The 24,545-nt window shown below is 56.3% G+C and overlaps 2 protein-coding genes across 8 annotated transcripts; both read right to left on the bottom strand.

The window, feature by feature from the left end:
* Positions 1 to 587: 587 nt before the first annotated feature.
* On the bottom strand, positions 588 to 7,024 carry LOC147209915 (interleukin-17 receptor E). Of its 5 annotated transcripts, none has more exons than XM_086115985.1 (17): positions 6,786 to 7,024; positions 6,069 to 6,084; positions 5,906 to 5,995; positions 5,740 to 5,828; positions 5,519 to 5,611; positions 5,330 to 5,432; positions 4,253 to 4,401; positions 4,093 to 4,161; positions 3,898 to 3,964; positions 3,618 to 3,799; positions 3,483 to 3,530; positions 2,929 to 2,974; positions 2,466 to 2,617; positions 2,207 to 2,387; positions 2,020 to 2,127; positions 1,194 to 1,858; positions 588 to 1,128 (listed from the first exon to the last, which is right to left on the bottom strand). In XM_086115985.1, the coding sequence occupies exons 1-17, from the start codon at positions 6,879 to 6,881 to the stop codon at positions 982 to 984; spliced, it is 2,301 nt and encodes a 766-aa protein (XP_085972111.1). In that variant the 5' UTR covers positions 6,882 to 7,024; the 3' UTR covers positions 588 to 981. The 5 variants fall into 5 exon arrangements, with proteins under 5 accessions (XP_085972111.1, XP_085971943.1, XP_085971864.1 ...); XM_086115817.1 differs by having other exon boundaries at positions 588 to 1,858; positions 2,207 to 2,258; positions 2,322 to 2,387; positions 6,786 to 7,018; XM_086115738.1 differs by having other exon boundaries at positions 588 to 1,858; positions 2,207 to 2,258; positions 2,322 to 2,387; ... (1 more) ...; positions 5,330 to 5,611; positions 6,786 to 7,022.
* Positions 7,025 to 7,916: 892 nt separating this feature from the next.
* brpf1 (bromodomain and PHD finger containing, 1) lies at positions 7,917 to 24,527 on the bottom strand. Of its 3 annotated transcripts, XM_086115426.1 has the most exons (16): positions 23,788 to 24,527; positions 20,952 to 21,736; positions 20,058 to 20,247; positions 18,824 to 19,111; positions 17,856 to 18,373; positions 16,842 to 17,031; positions 16,626 to 16,757; positions 15,984 to 16,112; positions 15,455 to 15,842; positions 14,292 to 14,606; positions 12,586 to 12,864; positions 11,927 to 12,074; positions 11,713 to 11,846; positions 11,511 to 11,626; positions 11,292 to 11,446; positions 7,917 to 8,645 (listed from the first exon to the last, which is right to left on the bottom strand). In XM_086115426.1, the coding sequence occupies exons 2-16, from the start codon at positions 21,686 to 21,688 to the stop codon at positions 8,462 to 8,464; spliced, it is 3,903 nt and encodes a 1,300-aa protein (XP_085971552.1). In that variant the 5' UTR covers positions 21,689 to 21,736; positions 23,788 to 24,527; the 3' UTR covers positions 7,917 to 8,461. The 3 variants fall into 3 exon arrangements, with proteins under 3 accessions (XP_085971552.1, XP_085971380.1, XP_085971464.1); XM_086115254.1 differs by having other exon boundaries at positions 16,626 to 17,031; XM_086115338.1 differs by lacking the exon at positions 23,788 to 24,527 and adding an exon at positions 23,568 to 23,702 and having other exon boundaries at positions 16,626 to 17,031.
* Between the last annotated feature and the right edge of the window lie 18 nt (positions 24,528 to 24,545).

Raw genomic sequence — 24,545 nt, 5'->3', positions numbered from 1 at the left:
AATTCAAAACATTAAATATAATGATAAATCAGAACTAAGTTGATAAATAGAGAAAGGTATATAAATATCCATTATGAATACAAGAGAAAATTGACACAAGAGTGTCAGGGTGTGGAAGTATATAATCCCGATACAAACCAAAAGTTGTAAAAATATCACGGTTAAGGGTAAAGTATGAGCCTTAATGGAGACTTCTTTCTTCTTACTTTTTTCTTTTCTGATTGATATAAAAATGATTTATTAGATACAATCACATAACGGGGTAGGACTAGATAAGTTTTTTACTTCTTCCTACTCCCTTGAACATAATAACTGTGTTGTATGAAGATTGATTTCTTTCTTTTTTTATCTACCTTATTTTCTGTCAAATTATTACTGTATATATGTTTTATGTTCAATAAACAAACCAAACCAAACCAGCCCTCCCGGGAGCAACGCGCCTGATTCAAATCATGGGTCTAATCCCGCTTCCCAGCTGGCCGATGAGCCGATCGTCCGAATCGGGCACGTTGCACTTGGGAGAGCCGGAAAAAAAACAGGCCGGACGGCGGTCCTCCCGGCCCGGAGATGGGCTTGTCTGGCACGGAGACAGTGTAACGATTTTTTTAATTTCTTGGTGAAGAACACACATCAAAAAAGAAAAACGGTAGTTCTCCGAGGCTCAATCATTGACTCTTTTTGTCAGGGATGAAAGGAGGCCTTTGTATCGCGGGAGATCGGCGGTGTCAGAAGCCTCCTGGTCATGTCCTCTTTCCAGAGCCTGACCCCTTTTGTTTTCTTCAAAAGTGGGCCATTCGTCTTCGAGGTGCGAGCGGCGAGCCGAGCCTCGACCCGAAGAGGCGTCGTACTTCCCAGTGGCCGGCGACCACCTCGGCATTGGAAACATGGATCCCGTTTGCCGCTGGCATGGGCCTGAAACGGGCTCGGTACGGCAGCGAGCGAAGGGCCCGCCCGCACCTCGGACCGAGAAACGGTTTTGCCTTACTTGGCGCGGCAAAGGAAACCAAGGGCGGAGTTGCCGTCGCCGAGAAGTTGCGGGCTCTCCACGGGAACATCGGGAGTCACGCGAGGGGCAGTTTGACCGCTGCTTCCGTTGTGCTTTCCGCCGGCAAGAACTTGAAGCCTCCCCTGAATCCAATTTTTTGGAATCCCCTCCTTTGCGCGGGAGGCAGCAGCGTCTGCAGTCTGCGGGCCAACTGCCGCGCCAGCCACACGGACGCCCCCTTTGAAAGCAGTCGGCGCAGACAGCGCCACCGTGGCGTCTCTTCCGTCGCCCTCGGGCCTCCCAGCTCCCGGACGAGGCGGCCCAAGTCCCGCGGGATGCAGTAGCGAGGGACGTCTCGGAAGCTCGGAGGGATGTCCCCGCTGCGGCCCAGGCCTCGGAAGTAGACCAGGGCGACTTCTCCGCCTTGGCGCCGGCGCAGCGCCCCCTCCAGACACGCCAGGGCAGCCGCAAACACGGCCGGGATGACGGCGGAGGGCTGGTACTCCGCGGGCCGGCGCGCGTCGGCGCCATCTTTCTCCGGCCGGCGCGGGGAAGGCTCGTGGGCCTCGTCGTCGTCGTCGTCGTCGTCGCCGCCGCGGCGCCGCCGCCGCCTCCACTCGCCGTAGGTCCCGTTGGCCTCGGGACTCCAGACGATCAAGACTTTTCCTCGCGCCTCCCGCACGGCCTCCCAGCGGCCGTACAGCCAGGGCAGCGGGCCCAGGTCGGCCACGCCGCCCGCCCCGCCCAGGGCCAGGTGCACCGTGGCGCTCAGATCGCCGCCAAGCAGAGAAGCCAGAGCGCGGGTGGCCGAAACGTGCCGCCACCTCTCCGACGAGCACACCAGCAGCACCGGCTTGCGGATGGACAGCCGAGCTGCGCGGGGGGAGACCGGAGAGGAAATCCGGACGAGTGACCTACGGCCTTCGCGCGGCCGGCGTTCTCACGCAGAAACCACCGCCGATTATTTGACCCGAGCGTCTCACGTCGCGTTTTCACGTGCCGGACGCTGCAAAGAATGAAAAGACGCCACTGACCCGTGGCTCCCTTTGTCACGAGGGAGTGGAGAAGAGCGGCCGAAAAGGCCAGCGCGGCGAGGAGGAAGAAAGCCGCCGCCGCCCGCGCGCCCCTCCTGTCGCGAGTGCCTGCGCAAACAGAGGCGGCGCACGACCGGTCCAACGGGGAACGACAACGGGGGGGGGGGGGGGCGTCGAGCGTACTCACGGTGCGGGCACACGATTCTTCGGCCCTTCAGGGCGGGAGAGGAGCGCCACACCTGCGCCGGTTCAAGCCGTGAGACGCGAAAGCCAGGCGGAATTCGGCGGCGCTCCGACGTTACCTGCACGCACGCTCCCTCGCCCGCCGAGCCGAGAGGCACGGCGATTCGGCTGGCGGACGCCGCCTCCTGCCCAAGACAAAAATGCACCTTTCAGCTCCCGCCGGAGCGCAAGAGTCGCTCGTCCGCGTCGCTTTCGGCGCTCACCACCGCGACTGCGCGGACGGGCCCGCGGGCCGCGCATCCCCTCGCGCTCGGCACGCACGTCTGAGCCCGGAAGGTGCCGGCCGCCGACGACTCCACGTCGACGGACGGCGCGCCCGGGCCGGCTCGGAGAGAAACGTGCCACGACGGGGTCTCTGCAACACAGGGGGTGGGGGGGGGGGGCAGTTGAGGATATCCAACCAACGGCAGACGCTTTCAAAAGCTAACGGCAGCCCGTCGGGTGTGAAGAAAGCCACGCGGAATCCTTCAGCGTCTGGGAGGAGGGGCCTCCGTTCTGCGGCCGCGCCTCGCCTAGCGAGTCGCGCGTGTGTCGTTTGCACTCCAAAGTCACCGTGCGAAGCGGCGACACGCTCGGAGCGTTTCAAGCCCTCCGGCGAACACGGCCGCACCCGTTTGGCGCCGAGCAAAGCGGCCTCAAGACAAAAGTCACAAGATTTGAACTCACCGGCCCGGAAGGGGCACGAGATGTTGTGGCTGCCCGCCAGGGAAAACTGCAAGCACAAAACCAGACGTGAAACTCGGCGGCCGAATGAACCCTTTTTTTTGCATCCACCGACTCGCCTCCACGAGTGTCGCCGTCGAGGTCATTTTGGAAAAAGCAAAATCAGCGTGTGAAAGAGTTGCAAAATTGGCGCAGGGGGAGTCAGGCAGGCCCGATCAGCAATTTGCCTTTTGGTGACACCTTCTGCGTTTTGGGGCCGCGCTGCGACGCGAGCGGAAGCCCTTCTTGCCGGGTCTCGTCCGTGCGCGCGCGCGGCATCGCCGGCCAATCGGATTCTTGGGAGTCTTCCGCCGAGACGGCCTCGTGGAACAGCCTCGGTGTGAGGCCCTTTTGCGGCACCTGGGCATTTTTTAGATTACCCTTTCCCCCCTCGTGGGAAGACGGGGGCGACTTGCCGTCAAAGGTCAAAAGATCGCCACCTCCCTTCTTTGAGGGGCAAGGAAACCAGGCGGGCATCGGGGGCACCTCCCGCTCGGAGGCCGCAACGGCGCTCTCACCTTCACGCAGATCCGAGGGTGTCGGTCCACCGAAGAGATGTCGAAGATCTGCGGGGGGGGCACACGACGGACGGTCTCCGTGAGTTGACCTGGCGGCAAGTCGGCCAGAGGCCCGCCGGCGCCAAAGCAAAGTACCAGGTCGGTCCCGTCTTCCCGCGCGGGGAGGCTGGAGTCGGGCGAGGGGACGCAGACGTCCGGGCCGCGCCTCCAGCAGAGGGACGCCGAGACGGGGAAGCCGAGGGCGGGGCACGCCGAGCTCCAAGTCAGGCTGGACCGGTACAGCGTGACGGCGGAAGACGGCCACACGTCCGCCGCGTCTGCCGACGGGCCGCACGCGTTTGCGCCGGCGCCAAAAAGCCAAAAGCGCCGGCGGCCGACTCTCTCTCGCGCGCGCCGCGCCGCCCGGCGTACTCACCGGCGAGAGGGAGGTCTTGCAGAGGACACGCCATCTTGCGGAGGGGGTCTGCGTGGGTGGAAAAAACCTGCCCACGCAAGAGGAGACGTGACGGCGACGACTCCCGACCGAGGAAATCGAATTCCCAATATCGCGCCGTTCGATGACGTAAGGCGAGATCGGCGACTCGTGAAAATGGACGGGAGACGAACGTACTTGCACGCAGACGCAAGGAAGCGCGTACGGGAAGCCGAGCAGGGCCGAGCGGGTCCGAGACGGATCGATCTGGGAGTTACAAAAAAGAAAAGCAAATCATCATCCCGCCGACGGGAAAGGTTCGGTTTCGGCGCCGGGAAGTCGTGCCGGCGACGCTTACGACGGTGATGTCGGAAGGGCGGCGTTGGACGCAGTAGTGCGCGCTCTGCTTGTAGCACCACCTCGCGAGGACTTTGCTCTCCGACCGCACCGTGACGTTGATGGATTTGGAGGCGCGATCCACAGACAGAGAGAAGTCGGGCACGGGCTCTGGAGTCACACGGAAGAGCGGACACATTCCCTCGAGCTTGCGCCAACCTCCTCCATCATCGAGCGGCCCAGCGAAGTCAATGATTCCCCCGCAACCAGGAAGTCGGATTTTATTTGGCGCCGTGGGCAAATTTGACACGCCGCCGTGACGATGCGGTGCGGACGGAATCAGAAAAACGTGGTGTTATAGCATGAATTGGCCGGGGCACCCGCCAAAAAGCCAACGAGGTCTCGGTGGCTTTCATTTTCCCGCTCCGCCGAGACTTTGGCGCTCTACGGGTGGACGGGGCGAGGCCTTCCGTCGCGGCCTCGGGCCCGCTTTTCTCCGGGTGCTCCTCTTTCCTCCCGCGAGCCCCAGAACATGCACGGCAGGCCAACGGAAGGCCCTAAAGCAGAGGTGGGCAAACTACGGCCCGCGGGCCGAATCCGGCCCGTTGGTCCTTTTAATCCGGCCCGCCGAAGGTCGGTCCACAATTAAGGTTCGATGTAAATGATTGCATTCATTTCAATTGGACTTGTAATGACAGGCATTTCACCGCCAGGTGGCGCATTGACTTGAAGTTGCAGAACACAGGGAGGGGGGGGGGCGGGATCTTTTCGACCACCTAGGACCTCCGTATCGCTCTACTTCTACTGGTCTGATCACAACCCATCTGCAGCGATGCACAGGCCAAAATAGGTCATCAACAACACTGTCGTCATTTTAAAAAAGTATATTAATACCGTACGTTCATGCTTTTGTTCTGTTGATGTTTGATATGGACTGTCAACAAATGCCGTTTTTTTTTTTTTTTTAGTGTACCATAGCTCGTGCTGACCTGGCCCTTCTGTCAAATTTTAAAAGTCAATGCGGCCCCCGAGCCAAAAAGTTTGCCCACCCCTGGCCTAAAGTGTCCCGCGGCGCCGAGGCGTCCCACCCACCCGCTACCTGGTAGAGTGTAGTTGAGGCTGCAGCGCACCGACGCGGCGCTGTAGGACACGGTGAGCGGGAGCCGGCCATCGGTCTCCACGCAGTCGTAAAGCAGCTCCCACTGGAAGAAAGACCAGCGCCTCCTGAGTACCGGCGGCCCGTCAGCGCGTCGAAAAGGGGCTCAAGATGGAGGCCGAAGGATATTACGGAGCTCAAAGTGGCGTTGACGTGTGGCCCGGGCCGCTCGGAGCTCTCGTGACACAGCACTTGAATTTCATTGCCGTTCTTCCGACGGCGCCACTACGCGCATGCACGCACACACACACACACACACATCAAAGAGGTGACGCTGGTGAGGAAGATGATGATGATGAAGAGGACCACAGGGACACAACAAAGAATTGGAGAAAAGGAGGGGGCTGACGAACCTTTTTCTTTGTTCTCTTGTATTTGAAGACGGGCCGGATGGTCTCTTTTCTCAAGGAGGCGATTTCGATGGTGGGGGCCCGACTCAAGTCTGGAACGGGCAAACATTTGGTTTCGTCCGACCGCGACAACTCGGCTCGTGACGACCGCATCCGCGCCGCGTCCTACCTCCGTGTTGAATCCACACCCGGACGGTGACGCAATTGCTGGCGGAGGGATGGCGGGCGGTCTTGACGGGGCAGCCATCCACCTCGCGGGCTGCCCAACATGTCAACGTGCATCATCATGACAGCAACGGGAAGACAAATTGCCAAGACGTGACTTGACTCACCGCTTTCGTGGGCCCTCTAGAGCGGCGTAAGAAGAAACACAAAACGGAATGATTTTCTAGTTGCGTTTTTTTTAATGAAACGACCACTGAAAATGTCGGCCCTAGAAGTCGTGCCCGCCGCGCCGCACTTTGTGAACAAATGACACAGTTTGCTCACGTCAGACACTCCGACTCACATGGGTGAACTCTGACTCACGTGTCTCGGTGTGCCATGGCATCAAGAACATCCATCCATGCATCCAGTTTCCCAAGCGCTTATTTGATCAGAATTTCTTTTTTTCTTTTCAATCAAGGAACTGACAAGTGATGATGACGTAGTGCTTTTTTAAAAATTCATCTTTTAACTGTGACAAAAGTAAGGAACATTTTAACATGAGTGCAAAGCACAGCTATCTGCAGTCGGTGGAGAAATGATTCGAGCGCCTCGTTTTCTTTCATTTCTTGGAGCTCGAAATGCCAGAAGAGCGTCGTTTTCGTCGGGACGCCGTTTTCAAGAATTGAAGTCATTGAGCTCATTATCAAGAAAACATGCAGCGAAAACGTTTCCGAATCAGCTCGGGGGAGCGATTTTTATTTGTCCAAAGGGAGCTACTTCAACAGGAGCACAAGTAAGGTGAAGAAGGCACTTTGGACAGTAGCGAACCTTTTCTTTTCCATTTCTTTCCTGCTCGGAGCAAACGAGTCGTCCGCGAGTCCGCTCGTTTGGCACTCGCTCACCTGACACGACAAGCCGTCGCCGCAGTGGGGAAGCAGCAGCCCGACGACGACGACGACGACGACGAGCGAACCCAGGCGCCAACTTTCCGGTCGCATCGTCGCTTTGGAGGCAAATGCTGAACGAGAAACGACACTTGACTCGTCGCTCGTGGGGCCGCTCGCCAAGCGCCGAGTGGGCGTGGCGTGTCCCGGGAACGTTTCTTGTCGCGGCGCTTGACGCCGCCTCCCGCCACAAAACAAAACAACAACCGAGATTGGTCAATCATGTCGAGTCCGCGTATCGACGGATTCTGTTGACCCAACACAAGCTCCTGAGTGGAGTTTGCTTGTTGGTGCCGCGTACTCCGGCTTCCTGCCACTTTGCAAAATGCTTCAGCTTGATTGAAGACTCAAATTCGTCGTTTGGTGTGGATGTGAATGCTCTTGTCTCTTTGCGACCAGTCCAGGGTTTGCCCCCCCCCCCAGTCATCTGGGAGAGCCTCCGGCACGTGGAGCGCACGTGTAGAATCTGAAGCTAATGCCATTGCTAGCTTGTTTCACAATAACGTCGAACCGAGAGCTGAAAGCGAGTCGAGGCACCTCACACATACTCGCAGTTCGGCACGCGTGGAAACAGTTGTTCGCGAACTTTTTTTTGGGGGGGGGGGTATTTTTCTTGGTTGGGCATCAATTACATACAGATCTTCACAGGTGGCCCCAGTCCCTATCTTCTGCAAAGACATGGGGGGGGGGGGGGGGGGGTTGTCCCCTGTACTCAGCAGACATCTCTCACCGTTTCCCAGAGATTTTCTACGATCCCGGTATTGCTCAGCAAAAGTTTCGGATGCTCGCATCCATTATCTTGTCTCGTTTCGCGCCGCCAATTGGCTGTCGCGTCCAATTACGTCACGATGACGCCCAACTCGGATCCTCTCGTTTCCATCGACATTTTGACCCGCATTACGTATGCGTAAAACTGCCCAACAAATGGCACGTTGACGGCACGGGACCAATATTGAGAGTCACTGTGAAAGTAAAGCATTCTCGTTTGTTGTGTCGGTGACATTTGGAGCGGAGCCACCAATGAGCAGAAAAACACATCAACAAACAACAGTCGAGACACACAAAAGCACAGCGGAGTACACATTTCCATTGTTTTTTGTTTTTTTTTATTAAAAACCTCTGCCAGCTGCATGGATATAAAACTTGTAAAGCGCTCATCTTGGGACAAAGCATCAGTGAGGCCGTCGCGTTCCCGCCTCACTTGGGTGGCCGACCTGCGCGGCATTACAAAAGCTTCCAAACGGGAAGTGTCGGGATTACTAGTGACATCATGATTGTGAAGATGACATTTTAAAAAGATGGCCGAGTGTCGGCAGGGGCTCGCTAAGAGCCGCACGCTGAATAAATTAGGCGGAATTAGTTTCTGCTTCGTTTGGTGTCCAAAGGCGGACGTGCTCGGTTGAAGGCGGCTTTTTGCGTACGCCGCGCGGCCACTTTTCTGGCCTCCTCTTTGTACACCTTTCGGCTCGTGCTTTTAATTACATTTCACGTGTCTGATTAAATTTTTTAAAAAAAGAAAAAGAGGACGACCGCGGCGGGCTGTTTCCAAGACGCGCGACCGCGCGCTAGCTTGCGGATTTCAAAAGGACGTGAGCCATTGCGGTGAGAAGCGCCCGCCGGGCCCGCCGGCGCTTTCAGTCGCTGTCGCTGGTCTCGCTGCTGGGGTCTCCTTGCACTTTGCTGCGGTGCTGCATGGCCCGGTGGTAGGCCACCTGCACCGACTTGCGGATGTTGGACTTGCGGCCCTCCAGCATCTTATCCTTGTCCAGCACCTGGTCCACGCCCAGCGGCACCAGCTTGGAGCGGGGCAGCCACTGCCTGCGTTTGGAAACGCGCGCAGAGAAAACAAGAAAAGGAATGTCAGTCGGGCGTGATGCCGTTCAACTTGACTTTCCGGTGTGGACGCCGCCCACCCCCTCTCTTTTTTAAACGGATCAAGTTTCAAGCCGTGACTTTAGTTTGGTCAGCAGCGTTGCGCAAGTTCCTTCCAAAATGCAATCAATGACATGCATATTGCTCAAGTCCGGACTCGGGCTCGGGGGCCATTTGCGACCCGCCGTCCATTTTTCAACGGCCCGCGACATGAAGAAACATTTGAGATGGGCCACAAGGTTCGTTCAAAAAGCTGAAGGCGCGCAGGGCGAGGAGGGAGGGTGCCGTTGCTACTCATATCTTGGTTTTGATACTGTCCGACTGTTCTCTTTAATCGAAGATACAAATAAAGCATCGATGATGAAAAGAGGAACACAATGGAACAGTGAATCAAGATCATTCCACTTTGGAGGCAAAAATCATTTCTTCCACAGTCGATGGCTGATTGACGAAGACACCGCGTGAATGAGCCTCAAGTTACCGTTTGAAAAAAAGGCCACCTTGCGACGATTTGCTCTTTTTGGGGGAGAATCGCTTCCTTGACCGACAACAAGCGGACACGTTTTCGAGGAGCCCTTTCCTCCTTCCGTTTCTCTGGAGGCAGCCCTCAAGCCAAAAAGCGCGGGCAGCGCCGACTAACAATATGACCGCGTGTCCCCGAGCTGCAGTGAAGGGACGCGCGGTCATATCGTTAGTCTGGAGACTTGCTCTTTTTCGGCCGTCTCTGGGGGCCGATTCGCCGAATGAGGATTTTGCACCCGGTCGTGGAAAGTTGCACATCATGAAAGCGACTTCGGCGATCGCCTCGAGGACCGTGTACAGCGCTCGCCGCGAGCAAACTGGCTTGCGCTAACCGCGACGAGGACTTGTCTTTGCTTTGTGCTGAATTTTGGCGCAGACATCCGGTAGGAGTGGCGATCAACAGCATGAAGCCCCTTGCGATGCACCAGCGCAGCGATTTCAAAAGGTCACAGCCTAGCGTTGACATTTGTGCTCGACATGTCGTCATGTAGGGCGCCTCCCTCGGAAGGAAAAGGTGAGGCGCGCGCTCATGGCAGGATCGCATCAAACGCAGTCGCCGCCTCAAGCCCGCCCCCTTTCAACCACCAAAGCCGCACCCCCGCCCGGCGCTTGACATTTTCCCCAAGTGCGCACACGCATGTGGCTCGCTGGCCCGCTTTCGACGCAAGCTCAGCGAATTTCACAGAAATGGGTCACCTGCGTTTTGAGAGAGACGTGAAGAGAAAGGGGGAACCCGACCGCTCTCTTTTCTCCTCATGTCACTCGAGGCCGGCGTCCGCACGAATCCGGGAACAAAATGAACACGATTGCGGCAAACGCTGTCCAGCCCCCCATCCTGCCCCCACCCACAAAAAAAATAAAACTCTGAGTAACACCACCGTTGTTCAAAGCTTCATTCAAATGGATTGACCTTTCAATGTCAATATTTGATGTGATGTGTATCATTGTTATTTATTTATTATTATTTTTTGACGGGGGGGGGGGGGGGGGGGTCCCAATGTTCGGTAAGCGCTTTGTTCCAGCCGCAGCTGCTGTGACGGCGCCAGATCAAGAATGCCCTCTGCTCGACTTGGGCAAGGATGCTTTTGTGGCCGCACCTGTCAAATTCCAGACACTTGTAAGGAGCGTTTTGTCTTTTTGGCCTGGATGAAAATCATCCTGCTGGCATTTGAAAATGCTGAACACGCAGGAATCCATTTGATCAAACACACACACACACTGCACGACGCAAGCGTGACGCCGCTGCCAATGTGGAGTCAAAATATTTGGACTGGCAAGTACCTTCAAACGGACTCGCAAAGATTTCCGAACCGCCATGCAGGCAAAATGCCGCAAAGATTTTTCCATCAAGCCAAGGGCGGCCCGGTAGGCCAGCGGTTAGCACGTCGACTTGACAGTGCAGAGGTACCGGGTTCAATTCCGGCTCCGGCCTCCCTGTGTGGAGTTTGCATGTTCTCCCCGGCCCTGATTGGGTTTTCTCCGGGTACTCCGGCTTCCTCCCACATTCCAAAAACATGCACGGCAGGCTGATTGAACACTCTCAATTGTCCCTCAGTGTGAGTGTGGGCGCGCATGGTTGTTTGTCTCTGTGTGCCCTGCGATTGGCTGGCAACCAATTCGGCTACTGCCCGAAGACAGCCGGGATAGGCTCCGGCTCCCCCCGCGAGCCTAGTGAGGATAAAGCGGCTCGGAAGATGAATGAATGTATGTATACGGTATTGCATCTGGCCTCCATAAGAGCAGTCTGCTCAAAATTTGCTCATCCCTAATTTGATGGTTTGCGGCTGCAGTGCACGATTTGCGTTCGGCATCGGTCAAGAAGCCTTCAGCCACAGAACAGGCTCGTTTGGCAGAAGCTATCGGAAACGCTCGCGTCAGTCATTCTCGGGTCAAAAGACGATTGGAGAGACGCCTCCTGACCCAATTGAAGGCAAAAGGGGTGGGGGGGGGCCACACCGTAGTGCGCAGATGCGATCTAGAGCACATTGCGAAGTTCCCTTTCCTTGCCGCCGCGAAGGTCGAGAACGGCGGCGACACCTTTGGCGGAATAAAGAAGACCGAAGCGCTCACCAGGTTCTCTTGTTGTCGAAGAAGAGGACCAGGAAGAGGTGCTCGCGGGCTTCCTGGGTCATTTGCTCCCCGAGTTTGAGAACGTCCAGCGGGGGCACGGGGATGGGGACGCCGCGGTGGAACACGCCCTCCCGGGGCATTTTGGGGTCGATGATCTGCACACAGTCGTCACCGTGTTCAAGGCGCCGCGGCCGCAGCCCGACGTCACGCGGGACTCACCAAGGCGGGGTACGAGGGGTAGCCTCGGCACTTGGCCCACACCAAGTCCAGCGCCTCCAACGACGCGTAGTCGTCCGACGTCATCCAGCATCCCGCCCGCGCCCGTCCGCGCACGACTGACGGGCGCAAAAAAAAAAAAAAAAGGGGGGCGGTGTGAGCGCGGCGCCACCTTCTCGTCTGGCCCGCTCCCGCCCAGACTCACGGTGCGAAACTCCCCGGGAGCCTCCGACCGAGTACGACTCGTTTTCCGTGCCGGAGGTCTCCTCGCTGCTGTCCTCCTGGAAGGCGGAGCGCGAGAAGGACGCCTTTCCGCGGCCCTGCTTGGACGGCGTCGTGCTGTCGACACAAGAGGAGAATCGAGTCCGTGACGTTGGTCGGCGCTGGATGGCGCCCCGCGGCAAGAAGGGACATCTGACCTGGTTCGGTCCGAGGCGGCGCTGCTGCTGCTGCTGCTGGTGGACTCGGAGTCGGAGCTGGAGCGCGGAAGACGCGTGTCGTTTCGGTACACGCGGAAGCTCTCCGTCACGGGCTGGTTCCCCCCATCGAATCCGTTGCTTGGCAGACCTGCGCGTCGGAGTGGAAATGTTGAGGCGACGCGGGCCTGACGGATGAGGGGACACGCCGCTAATCGTAACGTGTCCACGACAGCATCCGGCGCGCTCCGCGGGGACGAAGAACAACTTGATTTCATGGCGACTTGAAGAGTACGCGATGACAACGTGCTTTGACAAAGAAAAAGGCATCCCCGAAGCAAAGCCGGACATCATCGCAAGTACAGAGACAGAGACGGACACGCGGTAGAAATCAGCTGTCATTCATTTCCAAAGTGTGGCAAGGGTACCAATAAAGCGCCCCCTAGTGGTATATCAAACAAGTACTGAATGAAACTGAAACTGTTTATTATTTTTTTTTTTTTTGGTTTTTGTCCAGTAAGTGCTGCCAGTACAGCTCACTTGTATTTACATGTAATTATTATATAACATCATTTTAATGATGGTCACTACCAGGAAAGCCAAGTATTTTTGGGAGTTGGCTGGAGTAGAAAAAAACCATCGCATAAAACACATAAAAGTACCTGGCAGCAGATCATCATTGTCGCTGTCGCTGTCGGAGGTGGAGCTGGTGCGGGGGCTGCGGGGACGCTTCCTTTGCCTGCCCGGCGACAGCATGGGCAACTGAGGGGGCCCGATGGGGCTGGGGGCCACCCCTGCCGCCACGTAGCCCGGATCCCGGTTTTTGGGGGGGCGTCCGGGCCTTTTGGGAGGGCCGGCCATTTTGGGATTCTTCTTGGAGAAGAGAACGGACGTCCGGCGACCCACCTCCGGAGCCAAGGCAGACGACGACACGCTCAGATCTGGTGAGAGTGACAAACAACAACAACAACAACAAATATGAGTGGGACTCAAACACAATGAAGCCTAACAAAAAAAAAAAAAAAAAATGGAATCGACAACCCCCCGAAATTTAATTCCTGCCTTTATCTGTAGTTTAAACTGTAAATACACAACACACAATCCCAAACAATTGAATAACATTTCAAACTTGTCTCCCAACATCACCACGAAAAGCATTTTAAAAAAACCCATTTGCAAAGATTGGATTTTGGGAAGAGAAAGAATATATACTGTATATATGTGGATATGTCAGTGGTCCTTCACCTCGGTTCGATCGAACCCGGGGGTTCGGTGAATCGGTCTCAGGGGTTCGACGGAGCCTCTGCCGTGGAGATTAAGACACACTCGACTCAACATGTCAATGAGTTCAGACACGCCCGCTTGGCCATCGCTGGATGCAGATGATCACATGACATTGCTCGTGCAATCAGTGCAGCGGCAAATTTACTTGGCTCAGTCGTCAATGTGTGACTGTCGTGATAGTACGTCGTGCGATTTGTTTTAAAAGAATGTTTTAATACATTCTATGTCGAGCAAAAGAAAACCCCCAAAGTGGTCGGCCGAATATGTAGCACGTGGATCGACACGCATCACGGAACGTGATGGGACTGCTTGTTTTGTCACGTCAAGTTGAGCAACTCTCGTCTCGCAGCGACAAAACTGAAGGAACACTTCTGGAATCCGATTTTTCTTTTTGACTAAAGGTTCGGTGAATGTGCAAATGTACCTCCAAGAAGGTGAAGAACCACTGAGATTGACTTTGAGCTTCCCACTCTACAGCGCTTCATCTCGACTCTCGCAGTCAAGACGCGGGTGAAAATACGGGGACGCAGACGGCCGGCCTAGAGAACAACACTCTTCCTCTCCTACCCTTCCTCCGCATTTGAAAGGGATTCAAAACAGCGTCTACGTCTTGAACGACAAAAGCCAGTCAAATACGAGCGAGTGGCTTGTGAGTGGTGAACGACAAGAAGCGGGACCCGTCGGCGCGTCATCGTCTGGGCGCGAGCCGGGCTCCGCATCGGCTCCTGCGTAAGTGAGCTCGTTGCGTTTGTCGGGCGCCCGAGATTCAAGACGGCGCTACCGAGCGGGGGACCGCGGCTCTCCGGCCGTTACGTTACAAAGACCGATTCTGTTGTGCGGCCGTTGCGAGAGCGCAACGGCAATCGAGATGTGGCCTATTGTCAAGAGCCATCCAAATCGGCAGCTTTCGACAGTATGCTGGGGCCCTTCCACAACGGAGAGACAGAAGTCCGCGCAACTTTCCTATGGGACGGGGCCGCGGCGCCGTTCCGCGGCATCTCGGGGCCTTTCCGAAAGGAACGCAAACTGCGAGTTTTTCAGCGACTCGGGGAGAGGCGAATCGGCGAGGGGCGGCGATACCGACCCTTGCCGCCCAGCTCTTGACTGCTGCTCTCTTCGCCTTCGTCGTGGTGGCCCGCCGCCGCCGACGGGCGATGCGGGAGCGAACCTCGATCGGCGCCGGGTCCTCCCCCGAGAGAATCCCGGGCCCCGCCCAGGGCGCCTTCTCGCTGGTGCGCCAGTTTCCTCTTGATGATGCTGAGCTCCTTGCGGAGAGCTTTGGCTCGGCGGGACTGGCCGATGCTGTGCTTCCCCGAGCTGGCCTCCTCCAGCCGCGCCTGCACGTAGTGCAGCTGCTCCTCCAGAGGCAACCGCCGCCTGTTCTCCGGCACCAGGAGCTCTATGGAGGGATCGGCGCGTGCAAAAAGACTCAGTGCGCGTGAAGCGTGAAAACTACAAGTCAACTTCATCGGGCCGCCCCGAAACCTTTGAACGCACGAGGTGAGGCGGACTGTCCGATGCTTCCGGTGAATGGCAGAGGAAACAAACTTGGAATGAGAAGCAGAATAATTTCAACAACAAAAAAAGTTCTGGCAACAGCTCTGATGAGAAGCTGCGACGGCAGACCGCCGAGCGCTAGCTACTTGCGGCGACGCGGGGTCACCTGCTTTTCGATTTGAGTTTTGAAAAATACTTTCGGGGCGAAAGTCAAACGGGTGGGATGCTACACCAAAAATGCACGTCCCCATTTCCCAGCAGTCTGCGGATGGACGCGTCGGGCGGCCCCGATTCAGGAAGACCACGCTTCGGACGTCAGCTCAGAAAATTCCGTTTTTTTGGGTGGTTTTATTTTTTTAGGCTGCTAATGTCACGGCAAGCACGCCACTCATAAATGTGCAAATCCGACTCGGATGTCAGTGCCTCGCCAGCCCAGAAGCTCAGCGCGCGTTAGCGCTTCAGATGCCACGCGGAGCCCGGCGGCTGCGTCTCGTTTGATGGCGACGTAGCGTTTAGCAATTGTCCGGAGCGTTTACCAGCGAATTCTAATTCGAGCTGGACATTTCTGGCGCAGCTCAGCTTCCTTGTTGTCGAAAAGTAGCGAAATAAGAGCAGTTGGACAAATGCATTCAAAAGTGAAATTGCATCTGAAAGCCAAATTTGTTTTCCGTGTGTTTGCGTGTGTGCGGGGCAAAGCGACTGGCGTTTCGAGCGCATTCAGGCTAGTCTTGTCCGGAGCGGCCGGCTCACCGTCTTCGTTGGACGACAACGGCCAGTCTCGTTCTCGCTCTCGTTCGCGCTGGCGTTCCCGCTCCCGCTGGCGCTCCCTCTCCCTCTCCAGCGCCCGTCGGGTGTCAGGACTGGCCTCCCGGGGCAGGTGCATGCCGGTCTCGTAGTCGAAGCCGATCCTGTCCGCTTGCCGCCTGGCGCTCCTGATGACCACCCCGCCCATCTCCCGGAGGCGCAGGGCGGCCCGGTAGAACACCGTGTCCTTGGCGTTGTACTTGAGGCAGTTGTTGACGATGAGACCAAAGTCGCCCTCGAACGCCTCAAAAGTCAGATAGCGGTGGGATTCCAGAAGGTTCCACATGGTCTGGAAGTCCATGGGAGTGTCAATATGGTCCAGGTAGTCCGGCACCTGCGGCCACAGCGGGCAAAGCCAGTTTTGCGCGGAAAGCCCGGGTTTCGCGCCGCGCGGCTAGAAAAACGCCAAGCGCGGCGACGGGAGGCGGGTCCCCGCGGGACGCGCTCCCGACGGCCGACCCGCACGGCCACTGACCTCCGCAAGAGGCACGGGCTCCGTGAAGAAGTTGTTGGTGTCTCTCTCCTGCAACTGGTCCAGCGTGCTCCTCAGCAGCACCAGGAGGGGAGTCAGTTGCATCTCCAGCACCATCTGCTGCATTTTAATCTGAATGCAGAAAAGGACTATTCGCTGTACTGCGTGGCTTCGCAGAGCACGAAGCACGAGCCGGGACCAAAGACAGAGAACGTCCAAAGTTTGGCGACGGCAAAGCACGACCGGCCTAAGTTAGGCAACGCCGCGTCTGTCGGAAAGCAAACCGTAATCCGCAACGGGTGCTTCGGTTGATGGAAAGAGCTTTCGATGGCGTCGGTCAACGCCATAACGGTGAGGCGACCCGTCGAGGGCCTCGGTCGCACACGCCCGCTTCGCGGCCGACTTCGGTCAAAAGGCTGAGTCAAGGTGACGGCTTAGGGCGGTGTCGACTGCGAGGACGGCGGCGCCGAGAACGCCCGCTCCTCACATTGGAGACATTTTGGGGTGAAGCCGTTCCGGCGACCGTCTTCAACAAAACCCCCGCGGCCGAGAAGAAGGACGACCGCGGACGCGGCCGGACAAAGAGCTCCTGACTCGCAGTTGAAAGAATTTTGGCCAATTGCAATCACCGGCGCGCAATCTTACCGTCTCCCTCTTGAGTTTTTCTCTCTTGCGGATGAGTTCCACGAGCAGCCGGGCTCTCTCCAAGTCGTGTCGCAGTCGCTGCCACGCCTTCAGTTGCTCCTTCAGAAGCGTTTGTTTCTCCTCGCAGTCCCTCTGCGGCGGCGAGACCAAACGCGGACGGGGTGACGCGGGGTCAGGTCGGCGAGAGACCGCCAAGCGGAGCGGCCGGCCACGTACCGCCGGAGGTTGGGCCGACGGCTGCGGCGGGACGGGCTCCGGGTGCCGTTGGGACTGCAGGTGCGTTTGAAGGCGCCGCAGCAGCGGGACGCCGTTGCGGCTTTGCCTCTTCAGGGTCCAGTAGCTGTGAAGCCGTTGCATGAACTGGCTCTTCCTGGGTACCGTTAAGTTGCTGGTGATTTTGCTCAGCCTGAATCAAATCAAACATCACAAATGAGCTCGCTTGACCGCATTTGGCGTTCTTGTCAAATTTCAGGATCAACGCAAAACGCGGCAGAATCTTTGAGCGCAACCCAATTTGACCCCGCCCGGTCATGCCCAACTCTCGAGCGTTTACGCCCACTTTTTCCGGAGTCCAGCTCCAAGTCGTGACGGCGAGGACTTTTTTGGGCCGTTGTGGTCTCAAGTATCGGTGGCCGGTATCGGCGGCAGCCTCCATCGGTATCCGACGGCTCCGGAGAGCGCCGCCATCGCCACTCGCGCATTCTGTTCCATTTAGTACAAACGTTCCTGTTCCGTTAACAAGGAGCCAAACGGGCAAATTCACAAGAGGCCCGCACGATTCCAAGCCGGCACTTCCGACGTCGGTTGCGTCGGCAGCGCGGCCGGAGCGAGGACCGCGCGACGAACTTTATCCGCCTTTGCGTTCAAACGTGGTTCCGTTCATCGTCATTCATCTGGGCACGTTTCGCACGTCTTTTGTATTTTTTTAAGCAATCGCTCGGTTTAAAGGTCGCCTCGCATTGTCATTTCAACATTTCTCTTCTTCCAAAGAGGTGTGACAAAGTTGTCGTGTTCGCTGAGACATGAACTATAGATTTTGTCGACGAAAATACCAGATGACTAAATTGTGACGAAAACGCAAATTCATTTGATGCTCGAGACTGGACCTGAAAGGACATCAAAATGGAGTCAAAAGTTGAAAGAAGGTGAAACGATGTTCCAAACGGATGCGGATCGTGCACTTGGGTTGAGGCTGAAATTCCCCCTCTCAGCCCAACGCGCGCGCAGTACCTGTGAGGGGGTATGCAGGGGACGGACACCACGGGAGCGGCCGCCCGTCTCTCGGCCAAGATCTTCCTGGCTCTCTTCATCTTCAGCCGAGACTTGGCCTTGGCCCGCTTGGCCCGCTCCGAGCTCCAGCCCCTGGAGTCGTCGTCGTGGCCCGCGGCGGGCTCGTCGTCGTCCTCCGGTTCGCCTTCGCTCTGCGAGGAGCCCGCGCTGGCGCCGGCCGGCCCTCCCGCGGGCCGGGCCGATCCCGGAGGCGTGTGGATGTCGCAGTAGGCCGTCTTGCGCACGCTGAAAGAGGTTCCGTTGGCCCCCGTCTCTCGGACGGGCTCCATTTTCATGTAGAGGCCCGCTTGCTGCGCGCAGGTGACGTGGAAGGCGGTGTAGCAGTTGGCTTTGTGGCACTGAATGCAGGCGCCGGAGCCGCGCTGCTTGCAGATGTAGCAGGTCAGCTTCCAGCGCGCGGGGGGGATGTGCTCGATGCTGTCGATGGGCTCCAGGAAGACGGTGTTTGCGAAGCACACCTGACGGGCGGCCAAAAAAAGGTTGAAAAATGGAAAGCGGAGGCCGCGCGATCGCCGTCAAATGCCGGTGCCGGAATGCCTTCGCCGCGGCCCGAGGATGGCCCGTTCGGTGACGTGCTGCGCATAGGTCCAAATAACGCAGAAAAGTCCAGGCTCCGGCTGGCGGCATTTTTTTGTACGGAACTCCCGTTTCGGTATCCGCCATAGCAAACGGTCGCCGATGCTAATGCGCTTCGTCGGATCGCCGCGCGGAACATTTCGCTTTTCAAGGACGTCGCGTCGAAAAGCGCCTCCTCCGACGTCGCCCAACCGAGCAAGGTTTCCAGGCGCAAGTCGAGACCGCGGCTTTCCCTTCGCGAGCGACGGCGCGGCTTTAACTTGTGCGTTTGAAAGGGAAAAAAAAAACCTACGCGCGGCGCTCGGGGTTGCGTCGGCTACATGGAAGCTGACCTCCGGGATCCAGAGGGCGCACACCACGTGAGCCCAGCGCGCGTCGTCCGTCTGTTTGAAGGCCCCTCCCTTGTTGGGGCACAGGGCGCAGTCCACCGCGCGACTGGGCGACTGCAGGCAGCGACGACACAACCACTGGCCCTCCGGGATGTACGGCACGCCGTAGCACTCCTGGTGGACGGCCAGGTTGCACATGTCGCAGAAGAGGATCACGTTGCTGTTCTGACACTCGCCGTCGTTGCAAATGCAGCAGACGGCGTCCTCGTCGATCAGGGTGCTCGGGTCCGCCTGGTAAGAGAGCAAAGCCCGCCGACGTGAGACGCGGAGACGGCCGAGCGATCCCTTCCCCCGGAACGCCGCCGTTTGCGGTGTCCTGCGCAACTGTGTGGATTGATGGTTCTTTTTGTCTGTTGCCTCGTGGATGAAATGCGCTCGAGTGGCCTTGCCGTTTTGGACTCAAAAAGCATCCAAATCCTTTTGACCTCTGCAGAAAATCTTCTCCAACAGCACTTTATCGATCCCCCCCCCCCCCCAAAAAAAAACATATGCTACAATTACAATCGGCTATGCTTCACCAAAATAAGAAAGTTTTGAACACTGTTTTTATGACTACGATGCGCCTAAATCTGCCTTTTCGTCGGAAAACTGACCTCACGAGAAACTCGACATTTTCTTTTTTAATTGCGCAACAATACCAAAGAAACAACAATGGGTTGAAAAGAGGAACTTTGGTTTTGTAATACACGTTTTGACCCCATTATTTCATGAAGCCGTGGAATAATCAGCGATGAACCATTGTTGATCGTGTCAGCCCTAATCTGTTTGTGTCCGTTTGAAATGTGCCGCTTTCCGCCGACGGAAGGGATTTCATTTTTCTTCCATTTGTCAATTGATTGAAGGAAAAAAATCAATTTCCTTCAATCAAATCTAATTCTTTTGTGATTAGATTTTCGGCATGATTGTTTATCTTCTCCGTGTTGTTTTCAATTAGTTGATTCATTTTGTGGTCTCTCACCAAAATAGTCAAACAATGACTTGAAAAAAAAAATCTGAAAGCGTTTACCACTAATGAGGGCGACATTAGCGAGCGCCGGTTTAAAGTTGCCCCCACCCCCAAGAAAAGAGCAAGAGTGTCTCCGATTAAAAACGGAAAGGAGCGCAGCTGCAAATGGCCTTGCAGAAGGGAACTCGCCGCTCGCTAGGCTGGCGCGCGCACCCGGCGGCGCTGCGGTACCTTGTTGTGGCTTTCAAAGTAGGACTCCTTCTCCAGACGGTCCATGAGGTACTCGAAGACCTCCTGAGGAATGGGCGTGACGCCGTCCATCCGCCGCTTGTCGTTCATGATGTCCAGCCAGATGTAGTCCTCCTCGTCGATGTCGTACTCCACCTCCTCGTCCAGCTCCTCCACGGACTTGTCCATGTACCTGAAGTCAAACGCCCCCGCGGCGCGAGTCACACGGACGCCACCTTGCACGGGTCCACTCCCAACCCAGGCTACACTTAGCCCCCCCAACATACAAAGTCGAGGTCCTCGTCGTGTCCACTTTTCCACCGAGTCAAGCGGACTTCCGCAACACAATCCAAATGAATTTCAACCCCCCGAAATTGGCCCGCAGAAAATGCCGCGTCGGTGCGCCTGGAAGAGGCGGGGCCGAGCGAGGCGGCGCCATCACTTCGACAGACTTCCTTGACCCCCCGACGGCAGTACGGCTCCACTTGGCTATTTTGGATCTTCTTGGGGCCTTTGCGAGAGAGCGCGCAAAAAGCCAAAGAGGTGAGTACTTCTTGCAATCAATTGCGTACGGCAATGTTGCCAAATTTGGAGCAAGATGAGGGCAGTTCCCCGGAATGCAGAGGACGATGCAACGAGAGAGAACCGGTTCAAGGGCAACTCTTTTGGCGCACGAGCCAAACTCATTTGTCGATTGTTGATTCATCGATGAATTTTGACACCCGGATTCTGCTTTGACTTGGGAAAACAACATTTTCTGACACGTTTTGGACCCAAGCAATCAACGACTGACATTTTCTGCACTGTCGATTTGAAATGGTAGCCCCCTTTTTGTTTGTTTGTTTGTTTGGAATCCGATTCGTTCATGAATCCATTCTTAAAATAGGCAAATCTGACCTGTAGTAAGAGGACGGGCGCGGGGGCGCGTCGGGCCTGTCTTGGTCCAGTTCGCGGAAGACGGCCTCCGGCAGCTTGACGGCGGGGCCCGACTGGGCGCCGTGGTGGTAGGCCGAGCCCTCCTTCTTCTTTTCTTTGCTTTTATGCTTGCCAGACTTGGGCGTGGCTTTGCCCCCGTTGGAGGACGGAACGTCGGGCCGCTCGTTGCCGGCGCCCCCCGCCTCGCCGCCTCCGCCGTCGCTCCCGTTGCACACCCCCGCCGAGTGGACGCCCGGGACGGACGGCGGGTCGTCTTCGCCGTCGCTGTCCTCCTCCGACACGACGTCGATGTTCTCGAAGATGCTGATGCGGTGAACGCGGCCCTGGATCTCCAGCTCCACCGTGCGCTGCGCCTGGGCGTAGGTCATGGCGTCCCTGCCGGGGGAGCGCGAAGGCTCCGAGCGACCGGGGCTGCGGGGCGAGCTCCCGCCGTGCCCCGGCCCCGCCCCTTGCTCGAGGCCGCCGTCGTCCAGATCCAGCGAGCCGGCGAGCGGCGCGCGGGGCGGCCGCCCCTTGCGCTTCTTGTGGGGCGCGGCCTGCGCGGGCGGCGGGTTGTCGTGATCATAGTGGTACAGGTGGTACTCGATGCCGCTGTAGCTCTTGTAGACCTTCCGGCAGCTCTCCACGGGACACTCGTAAGGCGGCTTGCTGGCCCGCAGGTTGTGGCAGAAGGTCTTGACGTCAAAGTCCAGCCCCATCACGCCAACGGCGGCCGCGGCCGGCTCGGACGCTGCTCGGGTTTACATCTGAAAACAAGGCGGGACATTTCACGCTTGTGGGTGGCACGCTGCCATGGCGCACGGTGACGCCGCCCTGTCGTCTGTTGTGCGCGGGGTAAAGGTGTCAGAATAGCTCCTTGACTGGTGTCGCAAAAGACAGAAATCAAATCCCCCCCCCCCCCCCCCCCCCCCCCCATAGCGTGAGGGACGTCTCCGGCCCTCAAGCGCCGCCGGAAAGACTCTTGCGGAATCGTTCGCAGAATGCGGGCATCCTTGTCGTCCGCCTTCATGTCGTCCGCTACCCCAACACCTTGAGCCTTTGCGGGCGAGAAGCCAGAGCGCAACAGCACGGTGAGGTTCGTCTAAGCCAGGAACTGCCAGATGCTCAGCAGACATGCCGCGGTCAAGTAGACACGCGTCGCCCTCGCCACTTTGGAGACAAGTTGCTTGAAATCCCGCTTCGGGTTCGGCGCTTTCAGTTCGATTGAGATGTGACCATGGAGCATTTTCATTGCGTTTGGTCATTCGTTTCATTTGAAATGGCACGTGTGGCTTCGTGTAAATCAGCTATTGAAGGGGGAAGTTTATGCTTCAACTTTTGTGACACCGGGCTTGCATCCTAAAACTCGCTGACAGAAAATGAAAATGAGTTGCTGCGAGATGATTACACAATGGTCTTCAAGCGTCCCCGTGCAAGTGAAATGTTTGCATATTTGGGCGGATCCTTCGCTGGCTGTACTCCAAAGCTAAGGCACAAATTCATGCGCGACTAAATGACCCAAACATCGGACTCTTGGGGCGCTTGGCAAACAGATTGTTGGGTTATACGGCAAAGCTATTAAAGGACTCTTTCTTTTTCTTGTCTTTGTTTAGGCACATGTCGGAATGGTTGTTATGATTATCTTACTGTAAATGTTAGACACTTTTTTTTTAATTGCTCTATTTTCACCTGGTATGTTATTTGAGTTTAAAAAATTGCATTGCTCAATGTTACCGTGTTGTTTTTTTACCGTGCCATGAAACATCTCGAAATCATGTCATATGGCGTAGATAAAACGAAATCGGTGTGCAACTCCAAGTTTGTGTTTTGACAACAGAAACACAAAGATACCCGACGACACTCGTTTGCACAGCTGATATTGCACCCAGGTTACGGCATTGGATGGTGACTATGTTCCGAAGGCTTTAGGTCCTAGTAGTATATTTCGCATATTTTGGAACTCGAGTTGGCTTAAACCGGGGGGGGGGGGGGGGGGGGGCGAAGCCGTTTCTGGTGGCCGGCGATGATGTCGGAGGTGTAAAGTAAACAATACTAAAACATCTGGATACATTGCTACGCGTGCCAGAGGCAATAGCCAAAGTTGATTTCTTTTTCCTTTCCGTATTGGCGAATGTCGAGTGTGTCAACAAAGCTAACTGAAATCGACGTATTCTCGCCTTCCGGGTGTGTACAGCACGTATGTGGCGAGTGAGCTTTTTTTGTCGCAGCTAAACGTGCGTTCGCTCGACTTGTGTACACTAACAGCGAGTTGAGGACCAAACTTCCGCACGTCAGCAAAGCTAACGTTAGCGTAGCACGGGGCCACTTGTCGCCGCAATCGAGCTCGTGAGCACCCTCCGCCTTAAGAAGCGAACACGCGTCTGAAGTGCAAAAAGCACAAAAAGAATCACACGAGCGTTTTCGCGCGATCCGGGACGCTCGTTTACTGCATTTGCGAGCATTCGTTAGCTTCCAACCCGGGGGCGTTGCGGGGGGATTTGGGAACTCTTTCTAGCCGATCGAAAGGCGAACAAGGACATTCAGTCTGCAAGTTGACTTTCCATCAGCCTTTCCCTCCAACGGCGACGAGCACCTCACCGCTCGGCTCCAGTCTCGACTCGGTCCCCGCTGAGCATCCGAATGACAACATTGCGTTCTGCTTGGAATTTAGCGCTACGCCTACCGGCGTCAGCTAATGTTCCCTCAACGAGCCACGAAACGCCACAAAGCAGCCGCCCGCCAAATGGGGCCCAAACACTCGCTGCTTTATTCTCCCAGTCTTTCATTTATTGGCGGATAGCAAGCGAGGTTCACTTACCCCTTCCATCGCATCGCACCGAGCCTTTCGAGGCTCACGCATCGACGCCGAGTGGTTCCCAGGTCGCAGGAGACGACGTTTGAGGCGAGAGCGCGGTTGTTTCAGGAAACAATGTCCTCTCGCGGGCGTTGCATTGCGTGCGGAAAAGAAATCCAAAAAGAAAAAGTCGGAGAGAAACGAACGATTCGGTCAGTTGGGCCGAATCACAAAGGGGGCCGCCATTGCTCCAACAACGCCGTCGTCTTGGGCGCCCGTCGGCACATTCGACACACAAAGCGGGAAAACAGGGAACCTTTCCCAGACCCCCCCCCCCCCCTCTCAGTTTTCGCCTTTGTTACTGGGTCACATTTTGGGGGTTCGTATCAACTTGTTTAATTGGCCTTTGTAATCCCATGTGATCAACATCGTTCTCATGTCGCGTCCGAGCGAATCTGCCGCTGTGTTGAATATCCGTCTTCGACCTCACGAAATCGAAAACTGCCGTCTTGGTGGAACGTGTTTATTCATAAACTAAAATAACATTCCAAAAAATATTGACGCCACCGTGTCTTAAATGAGTCCGGAAACTTGTATTTTATGGGATTGTAATCCACTGCTCTGAAAAAAGGAAGCAGGTGGGGGTGTAACGACCCAAACCGTTCAATTCAAATGTATTGCACAAGTCATACAAAATAGCGAAATAAATGTTTGAAAAGTAAGAGTTGTAAAAGGTTTGATTCAAAAGTACCGTACTTAAAATAAATGTAGCACCGGATTAA

This window comes from Hippocampus guttulatus, chromosome 1 (genome assembly GCF_054856545.1).
Source record: "Hippocampus guttulatus isolate MCC_2025c chromosome 1, RoL_Hgut_1.0, whole genome shotgun sequence".
Classification (NCBI taxonomy): domain Eukaryota; kingdom Metazoa; phylum Chordata; class Actinopteri; order Syngnathiformes; family Syngnathidae; genus Hippocampus; species Hippocampus guttulatus.
This window is presented reverse-complemented; position numbering and strand designations above follow the sequence as displayed.